At 40.4% G+C, this 11,129-nt stretch overlaps 1 protein-coding gene across 1 annotated transcript in view; it reads right to left on the bottom strand.

The window, feature by feature from the left end:
• LOC138970236 (basic helix-loop-helix ARNT-like protein 1) overlaps positions 1-8,186 on the bottom strand; it is a 38,022-nt gene extending 29,836 nt beyond the window's left edge. Inside the window, exon 1 of the mRNA XM_070342733.1 lies at positions 8,084-8,186. Coding sequence (XP_070198834.1) covers positions 8,084-8,186 — 103 coding nt within the window. The remainder of the gene's footprint in view (positions 1-8,083) is intronic.
• Between the last annotated feature and the right edge of the window lie 2,943 nt (positions 8,187-11,129).

Raw genomic sequence — 11,129 nt, forward strand, 5'->3', positions numbered from 1 at the left:
GAAAATACAATATTTAGTCAAGTAGCTGTCGAACTCACAGAATGAAACTGAACGCAATGCAACGCAGCAAGACCGTATACTCGTGGTCCACCGCTCACGGCATAGGCAGTGAAATTGACAAGAAGAGCGGGGTAGTGGTTACGCTATGCTGCATAGCACGCTTTTCTGTACCTCTCTTCGTTTTAACTTTCTGAGCGTGTTTTTAATCCAAACATATCATATCTATATATTTTTTTAATCAGGAACCGACAAGGAATAAGATGAAAGTGTTTTTAAATTGATTTCGAAAAAAAAATTTTGATAATAATTTTTATATATTTAATTTTCAGAGCTTGTTTTTAATCCGAATATAACATATTTATATGTTTTTGGAATCAGCAAATGATGGAGAATAAGATAAACGTAAATTTGGATCGTTTTATAAATTTTTATTTTTTTTTTACAATTTTCAGATTTTTAATGACCAAAGTCATTAATTAATTTTTAAGCCACCAAGCTGAAATGCAATACCGAACCCCGGGCTTCGTCGAAGAGTACTTGACCAAAATTTGAACCAATTTGGTTGAAAAATGAGGGCGTGACAGTGCCGCCTCAACTTTCACGAAAAGCCGGATATGACGTCATCAAAGACATTTATCAAAAAAATGAAAAAAACGTATGGGGATTTCATACCCAGAAACTCTCATGTCAAATTTCATAAAGATCGGTCCAGTAGTTTAGTCTGAATCGCTCTACACACACACACACACACACACACACACACGCACACACATACACCATACCCTCGTTTCGATTCCCCCTCGATGTTAAAATATTTAGTCAAAACTTGACTAAATATAAAAAAACTTGACTAAATATAAAAAGATAGCCCGGAAGAAGGGTCACGAAAGGGCGTGTCTCAAAGCAGACGATTATTCTGCATAGCGCTCGCTTTCTTTGAAGTTATCCGCCGCCGACAAGTTCGTGTGACTCGCAGCCGTTTGTTGCGTTTTTGATTCAGAGGTACACAATAACGTGCTATTGCAGATACAGCCAGTCGCATTGAAATCACAAACTGACGACTAAATTGTGAAAAAAAAGGAAAGTCGATCACACGGGTTAGATGTAGTGTTTCGTTGTTCACTTGTGTGCTGAATGTTGCTGCGCTTGCTTTTCATATTTAGTCAAGTTTTGACTAAATATTTTAACATCGAGGGGGAATCGAAACGAGGGTCGTGGTGTATGTGTGTGTGTGTGTGTGTGTGTGTGTGTGTGTGTGTGTCTGTGTCTGTGTCTCTGTGTGTGTGTGTAGAGCGATTCAGACTAAACTACTGGGCCGATCTTTATGAAATTTGACATGAGAGTTCCTGGGTATGAAATCCCCGAACATTTTTTTCATTTTTTTTATAAATGTCTTTGATGACGTCATATCCGGCTTTTCGTGAAAGTTGAGGCGGCACTGTCACGCCCTCATTTTTCAACCAAATTGGTTGAAATTTTGGTCAAGTAATCTTCGACGAAGCCCGGACTTCGGTATTGCATTTCAGCTTGGTGGCTTAAAAATTAATTAATGACTTTGGTCATTAAAAATCTGAAAATTGTAAAAAAAAATAACAATTTATAAAACGATCCAAATTTACGTTCATCTTATTCTCCATCATTTGCTGATTCCAAAAACATATAAATATGTTATATTCGGATTAAAAACAAGCTCTGAAAATTAAATATATAAAAATTATTATCAAAATTAAATTGTCGAAATCAATTTAAAAACACTTTTATCTTATTCCTTGTCGGTTCCTGATTCCAAAAACATATAGATATGATATGTTTGGATTAAAAACACGCTCAGAAAGTTAAAACAAAGAGAGGTACAGAAAAGCGTGCTATTCTTCTTAGCGCAACTACTACCCCGCTCTTCTTGTCAATTTCACTGCCTTTGCCATGAGCGGTGGACTGACGATGCTACGAGTATACGGTCTTGCTGAAAAATGGCATTGCGTTCAGTTTCATTCTGTGAGTTCGACAGCTACTTGACTAAATATTGTATTTTCGCCTTACGCGACTTGTTCGCTTTGCTTTGTATGTATATGTATGTTTTTTCATTGTAAAGCGCTTAGAGAACGTAAAGCGCTCTATAAATCTCCCATATTATTATTTAAGTTATTGAGACATCCCAGTGCACTAAGGGATTTATAGAGCAAATCGAGAAAATTCATTATTGAACGAAGCGCATAGCGCTGAGTTCAATAATTATTTTCGAGATTTGCTCTATAAATCCCTTAGTGCACTGGGATTGTTTCAATAACGATATTGTCAGTACCGCCAGAGAAAAAAGAAGATTCAAAACGCACATTTTGCAACGCGCATTTGGATAGGCGTAACTGTGTGGTCAGGTTTGTGTCACTGGATCTACTTTTGTGTGGGCTGTCTCAAGTGTGTCGTGCTTTCGTCACACGCAAACTCTTGTTTTAATTTCTGTTGGTAAATTCCAGTGTAGCGTTAAGCTAAAAAGTGATGATCTTTCATAGAGACCTCATTTAAACTCGGAGAAAGGACTGTGCGATTCGAAACCTTCATCGAGCTTCGACAGATTGACTGTGCAGAGTTTTGCCCCTTGCCACGGTCGACGGAAAGCACATTTTCAAAATAAATGTGGCATGTTTCTCGTGTGGTATCTTCACTCATCGGGGAGTCTGGTACTAAATATGAACGGTAAGAATGCTCTGAACCCTACACGTATTATATCCCCATCGTTTTATCGTTCACATTTGCCCAACATGTTAATTTGCTGAGCGGGATTTATGTCGTCTGCTACTGCACTGAGTCTCATTTCAAAAACAAAAATTGCTCGTCACGTTGCACTGAGTCTGCACGCATGAGGCAGGCTGGTAATAAGTCTTATATATGGTAAGAACGTTCTAAACCCTACACGTTTTCGATTCCGATTGTTCTTGCCTTGAAATAATAATTCGGAAAACATTCATTTACTGAACAGATGCAGTCGTATTTCAGTGTAGTCTGCTACGTGCTGATCTAGCTGCTACCGTCTCTGCTGCTACGTTATCGGAATAACACTTGTGTTTTCTGTTAGCTGCTGGGAATTGTATACTAACTCATCATTTGGTCATGTGGACAATAAACTACATGCCACTAACATGGCATAATTATGAGAGGAATCTTCGCAAGTCGAAACTGAAAAATTAGACACAGCGGGTTCTATTTTTAGATCAGTGGCAACTGCGGCACAGGCACATGCAATCTGTCAGAAAAAAACCCATCTTCTGCTTTAATTGAAAAGCAGGAAATGTATGGTCTTAACTCATTGGTATTGTGGAGAATATAAGCTACATGTCATTAATTAATTCTGAGGATGAGAGTACACTCTCGCTTAAGCAAAGGGCGGAAGAATACGCTCTGTGGAAAAGTTAGCGCACTCCAAGAGTGCGCTAACAGTTTTAGCGCATCGCCATTAGCCAATCAACTGGTTCACATCAGTCATGTGACACCAGTACTTACTGACAATTATTATTATTATTATTATTATTATTATTATTATTATTATTATTATTATTATTATTATTATTATTATTATTTAAGTTATTGAGACATCCCAGTGCACTAAGGGATTTATAGAGCAAATCGAGAAAATTCATTATTGAACGAAGCGCATAGCGCTGAGTTCAATAATTATTTTCGAGATTTGCTCTATAAATCCCTTAGTGCACTGGGATTGTTTCAATAACGATATTGTCAGTACCGCCATAGAAAAAAGAAGATTCCAAACGCACATTTTGCTACGCGCATTTGAATAGGCATAACTGTGTGGTCAGGTCGTGTACAGTAAGATCTACTTTTGTGTGGGCCGGTGTCTCAAGTGTGTCGTGCTTTCGTCTCACGCATTTTTTTAATTGCTGTTGGTAAATTCCAGTGTAGCGTTAAGCTGAACAGTGATGATCTTTCAGAGATACCTCATTTGAACTCGGAGAAAGGACTGTGCTCTTCATTATTTGCAATTCGAAACCTTCAGTCGAGCTTCGATGGATTGACTGTGCGGAGTGACTCCCCTTGAATTGACTACCCCACGAAGGACTCGACGGTTCGCACATTTTCAAAATAAATGTGGCATATTTCTCGTGTTGTATCTTCACTCATCGGGGAGTCTGATACTAAATATGAACGGTAAGAATGCTCTGAACCCTACACGTATTATATACCCATCGTTTTTTCGTTCACATTTGCCCAACATGTTAATTTGCTGAGCGGGGTTTATGTCGTCTGCTAGGCAAGAACAATCGAACCACTGCAGTCTGCACTGTCACTGAGTCTGCACGAATGAGCCAGGTAGGCTGGTAATAAGTCTTATAATTATATGGTAAGAACGTTCTGAACCCTACACGTTTTCGATTACGATTGTTCTTGCCTTGAAATAATAATTCGGAAACCATTCATTTACTGAACTGATGCAGTCGTATTTCAGTGTAGTCTGCTACGTATGACAGAGTCGATCGAATCAGTCTTCCAAATGCTGTGTACGTTATCGGAATAACACTTGTGTTTTCTGTTAGCCGCTGGGAATTGTATGCTAACTCATCATTTGGAAATGTGGATGATAAGCTACATGCCACTAACACGGCATATTATGAGAAGAATCTATGCAAGTCGGCGAAAATGAGATGAAACACAGCGGCTTCTATTTTTAGATCAGTGGCACAGGCACATGCAATCTGTCAGAAAAAAACCCACTTCTGCTTTAATTGAGAAGCAGGGAATTTATGGTCATTTGGTATTGTGGAGAATATAAGCTACATGTCATTAATTAATTCTGAGGATGAGAGTACAGTCTCGCTTTGGCAAAGGGCGTAAGAATACGCTCTGTGGAAAAGTTAGCGCACTCCAAGAGTGCGCTAACAGATTTAAGCGCATCGCCATTAGCCAATCAACTGGTTCACATCAGTCATGTGACACCAGTACTTACTGACAATTATTATTATCATCATTATTATTATTATCATACACCACGGAATCTGGTGTGTGGTTTACGCGAGATAAAAAACAATTCAAACGAACTGTTACATTTAATGCTATTAAATGCCATTGCAAGTGTTTTCCATAAGGTTAGAACTGTTTTTTTCCTTAGAAAGATTTAAATCGTTTTGTAAACCATTTGAGACATACTGGGGCTTTAATCCGGAAAGTCTGCGGTGGGTTCCCATGTACCGCTCTTGTGTGTTAGGTTGACATTCGCCTCTTCGTGAAATATCAAACTAAATCCCATCCGTCATGTTTGATTCCACAGGCCAGAAGGCTAATTTCTTAATCACAGACACATAGGCGGACTTGCCCCTGCACGGGCAGGCAACTCTAGTGCCAGATAACGAGCACAACATGGGAAGGAAGAAGCAAAACTTTCGTCAGAACTCGACCTTATTTAACGCACTTTCACTCGACACTAAGACTAAGTATTTGTTCTCAGAGGTAATGCATCAAAACATAAGTCAACTCCTATGCATTCATGTTACAAAAATGAAGAAAAACACTTTTTGTGATCTGTACTCACGATATATGGGCGCTCAACCTCTGAACTTCTGCAGGATATGGCGGGAAGAAGGGACACCACTCCCACATGGTGGTACGGTGTGAATGACTAAAAGTTGGCAAACGTAAGAATAAACAGACAAAGACGGATGTGCCCCGGGGGCGGACTAGCCCCGGTCTCCCCTATATCTCCGAGGTATAGGGTATTCTTTCAACCCGCTGCACAACAGTAATTTATTGATACCTTAGTTCGGTCGTACCGGTGTGTAATACCTTGAGAGAGAGAGAGAGAGAGAGAGAGAGAGAGAGAGAGAGAGAGAGAGAGAGAGAGAGAGAGAGAGAGAGAGAGAGAGAGAGAGAGAGAATACTACATGGCTTGCTGTGTCGTACCAGATTTACACGAGTTGTTTTTTTAAATATTGAACTGCGAGCGAAAGCGAGCTGTTCACTATTTGAAAAAGCAACGAGTGTAAATCTGGTACGACACAGCAAGCCATGTAGTATTCTGTTTATCCTACATACTGTACTTACGTGTATTTGACTGAAAATGTCTTGCAGTCGAGGCAGCTAAATTGAAGACGCTTGTTTTGGAACCTCGATCTCTTCTAAAGCCTCGTGCAATCTATTACGTCAAAGCAAAGAAACGTCACTCTGAAAGTGTGGCGTGACGTGTTAGTTCTAAAGATTCATCGAGAGTAAATAGCGAGCGTAAGTTTTGTTTTTATAATGACGTTTGTCTCAGTGACTTTGGCATCATAAGCAGTGGAAAAACAGGTCCCTGCCAGACTTGCTTGACATGACCTCATTTACATGATATACACACGTGTGATTTGAACGATTATTATCTCACGGGTGTCTCTCTTAGGTATGTACGATAAAATGACAATGACAATGACAAATTCTTTATTAAAGAGGGTAATGGCATAAGCAAACAGGTGCTTTTTTACATCCAGCCCTCGCCCATGGGAGGGTTTAATCTAATGATAATACGTTTTAAAAATCGTAAAAGAGAGAGAGAGAAAGAGAAAGAAAGAGAGAGAGAGAGAGAGAGAGAGACACACACACCCACACACGCACATACTCACTCACGCACACGCACACGCACACACACACACACACACACACACACACACACACACACATACTCACTCACGCACACGCACACACTCACACGCAGACACACAGAAACACAACACACACACACAAACACACGCGCACGCGCGCAAACATACACAGACACAGACACAGACACACACACACATATACACATTCACACACGCTTACTATACACAGACACAAACTGCGAGAGAGAGAGAGAGCGAGAGAGAGAGAGAGAGAGAGAGAGAGAGAGAGAGAGAGAGAGAGAGTCACACACACACACACGCACATACTCACTCACGCACACGCACACACACACACACACACACACACAAACACACACACACACATACTCACTCACGCACACGCACACACTCACACGCAGACACACAGAAACACAACACACACACACAAACACACGCGCGCGCGCGCAAACATACACACACACACACACACACACACACACATACACATTCACACACGCTTACTATACACAGACACAAACTGAGAGAGAGAGAGAGAGAGAGAGAGAGAGAGAGAGAGAGAGAGAGAGAGAGAGAGAGAGAGATCAAATCAAATCAAATCAAATCAAATCAAAAATATTTTTTGGAGGGTTGTGGCATAAGCAATACAACGAGCTTTTTTTCAACCAGCCCTCTCCCAGAGAGGGGACTAATCTAATCACATATTTACACGGATATTCACGAAGAAAAAAAGGTAGAGAAAAACAACAACATAATTATGAATATTTACATGTTACATATTATACACAAATATATGTAACGTAGTGAAAACAATGCTGAATACACATGCATGAGTAAATGTGTTTGAGTGTTTTTGTGTGGATATAATGACCACTGATGCTTTGGACAAATGAAACGAAGTCTTCCATCACTGTGATTTTTCGTAATTTAACATTAGATACAGGAAAAGGTGTTTTTTGAAAGTATTGAGACTCATTGGGACTCTCACAACTTTCTGTTTGGTTTGACTTTAAAGTTTGCAACGAAAGTTCGTGGTGCACGGCCGGAAAGTATTTTGTGAAGGAGCACGCCTTCATTTAATTTAAATCTTTCTTTTAATGGGAGAATCTTAAGTTTCTTATAATCATCAAATACAAGACTGGATTGTTTCAGTAAAATTAGTTTCAGCGCTCGCCTATGTAAAGAAAGAGAGAGAGAGAGAGAGAGAGAGAGAGAGAGAGAGAGAGAGAGAGAGAGAGAGAGAGAGAGAGAGAGAAAAAGAGAGAGAGAGAGAGAGAGAGAGAGAGAGAGAGAGAGAGAGAGAGAGGGAGAGAGAGAAAGAGAGAGAGGGGGGGGGGGGGCAGACATACAGACATACAAACTCAGACCGACAGACAGCCATACAAACAAACACAGATAGACAGACAGACAGACAAAGAGAATGCGAGACAGAAAGCTGATTTTTTTTTCTCGATCTTTCTGTTAGTTTGACAACCTGCTTCCACCTTCCATCCCCACACCACACCCACCCCTTCCACTGGCCGTCTTTCCTTGCTCCTCCTCCAGCCCCCAATACCCCTCCCCCTTCCTCTCTCCACGTCGCGTCATTATGTTTTTCACGTAGATATTGGAACTGGGAGGACCAGGTGGTTTTTTTTTCAAAACAAGTGAACTTTAACAGTTAAAAAAAGAAATAAATAATAATAATAATAAACAAATAATAATAAGGAGAACAGATTGGAACATTGGTTCACACTAATGGTGCTGTAAAAACAAATTAACAATCAATAATGTAAAACAACGAGTACGTATTTATATTCGCAATGACGTTAGCAGGTGCGAAATGCTTCATACCCTCTTCCTTCTTTTTCAATGTCATGGGCGAAAGTCGGGTCAGTTGACAGAGCCTCTGTGACGGTTGCAGACGGCCATGTTGTGTGACCTACTGACCATATTTTTAATCTCATCAATCATTTCGCTACTGCCCGCGAGCGCAAAACAGTGCAGCAATAATAGGCACAATGGAGATGTACTGTACAATAATTTTTGTTGTAGGCAAAACACGTGATCATCTATTTACCGTGTGTTACAGCGCTCTTGGTAAGGCAAAATAAAATACACCGGGTTTTTTTTCAAGTCATTTGACAACATTTGTGACATAGAATTGTTTGTTTTAAAATTTGGTGTCCATTTGCTTCAATGTATGTGGAATAAACACGTGTATATGATCATCAACAAAATTGCTTTTGGTTTGACTTGGTAAAAATTATTAAATGAATAATAAGCAAAGCGATGAACCGAAACATGTTTGTTCATGGATGTCAAACTAATTTCAAAACTATTCATCTGAATGATTTGAACTTTTGCAGATATGCTTTAGACATGGTAATAGATGTTTTGTTCCACGGGCTATGCTCCAAAAAGGAAAATACAAGAGATACAACTGTTGACCTTGTGGGTACAAAATATATGAACAATTGAAAATGTGTATCTCTTTGACTTTCCTTCTTTAATTTTAAAGGGATACTACTGTTCGGACCGGAGGGGGGGGGGGCTTCTTTGGTGAGTTGGACAAATTTGAAGAATCGAGGGAATACACTGTACCTTAATCTAAACGCACACGGCAAGATTTACTGGAAAACGCACCATAAGCACGGACAAATAATTAAATCAAAGTGAGTGAATGTGCTTCAAGGTGCTGTTTCTCGGCGGTGTTGTAAACAAAAAGTAGTCCCGAAGCGCCGCCTGGTGGCACCACGGTCGGTGCCCCCTGTGACGCCGCGACCTAGTAACCATTGTTTGTAACGCAGAATCGTATGGCATAACTTCGGAAGCCAATAAATAACAGGAGAAACAAAGGATGAGGTTTGTTTGTTTGTTTGCTTAACGCCCAGTCCACCACGAAGGGTGATATCAGGGCGGTGCTGCTTTGACATTTAACGTGCGCCACACACAAGACAGAAGTCGCAGCACAGGCTTCATGTCTCACCCAGTCACATAATTCTGACACCGGACCAACCAGTCCTAGCACTAACCCCATAATGCCAGACGCCAGGCGGAGCAGCCACTAGATTGCCAATTGTAAAGTCTTAGGTATGACCCCGGCCGGGGTTCGACCCCACGACCTCCCGCTCACTGGGCGGACGCCTTACCACTAGGCCACCGTGTTGCGGTAAATGATGAGGTAAAAACAAGTGAAGAAAAGAACGCGAAGATACATGCATAGACAAAAATGTTTCAACTAAACAGAGAAGCACACGTGACCCCAAAACGACACAAGTAGGACAAGCAGTGTCCACACGAATTCTAGTTCAGACACGCGAGTGCATGCAGGTGCATAGAATATTCAAAAGACACAAATGTACAAATATCAAATGACGTTCTGGCTCGAAAATCAATTTTAAAGTGAGTCTAGATGACACTCTAAAAATATAGACTCAACCCTCTGACGTCAAACAGTAACACTAGACACACTTTATTCTGATGGAAAAAAGGCGTGGGGGTGAAGGTGGAGGGGGGGGGGTATTGGGTTGCAATTGGGATGCTGGTGACTATAAGTTGGACGGTGGTTTGGGCTGGACAGCTAAAAATGTCAACAATATTGCTTACACCCAAATCCAAAAAACAAAATGCTGAATTTGTAAAAACAGTGTTCTTATATATATCAGTTAATTGTTTACAGCCAAATTCAAAATGAAATGCTGAAAATGTGAAAACAGTGTTCTAATTTCAGTTTTTTCTTCCATTTTCGAAGTCCACTGGAGTCAGGTCAAATATGTACGGATACGTTAAAGGCGCCATCTTTCGCGACATGTCAATGGCAAGCAGGGAGTTTTTACACCCCCGGTATAGGGGTGTGTATAGGATTCGCTCGATGTGTTTGTTTGTTTGTTTGTTTGTGTTCGCATATAGATCTCAAGAATGAACGGACCGATCGTCACCAAACTTGGTGAACAGGTTCTATACATTCCTGAGACGGTCCTTACAAAAAGTGGGATCAGTCAAACACACGGTTAGGGAGGTATTGGTGGATTAAGATTCTACAAGGACTTATAGAGGGACATATTAGTGGTCAAAGGGAAATAACCTTCTCAGTTGGTGGCAGTGAGAATGGTTATTTCCCTTTGACCAACGGGGGTGTTTTTCCTACCTCGGAGGAATTTCTTGTTCGTATCGGTTCACCGTTACTTTTTCTAAAAAACTAAAACAAAAACAAAAAACCCACACGTTTGTTGTAGCTTAAAGATAATACACCCAAGGCGCCATTTTGGAAAGTTTTCGGACGATTTGGACCTTAAAAAGTTCAAGGGACATTCACTGTACTGTAATTTAGAAACACCTTCAATGATTTGCTCAAAACTGCTCCGAAACTTTGCCAAATAATTAAATGAATTTTAATCAGCGAGCAGTTTGCTTCGCCCAGCTCTCCTGTGTTAGGAGCCGGATTCTGTTCGCTATCATATTTTATTTACGTCATCATATTTTATTTAGTCCTCATTTAGGTACCCATTCGTCAAAGCAGATTAAGACCGTTGGATTGAGGAAGTCAAA

The sequence above is a fragment of the Littorina saxatilis genome, linkage group LG7 (assembly GCF_037325665.1).
Source record: "Littorina saxatilis isolate snail1 linkage group LG7, US_GU_Lsax_2.0, whole genome shotgun sequence".
Classification (NCBI taxonomy): Eukaryota; Metazoa; Mollusca; class Gastropoda; order Littorinimorpha; family Littorinidae; genus Littorina; species Littorina saxatilis.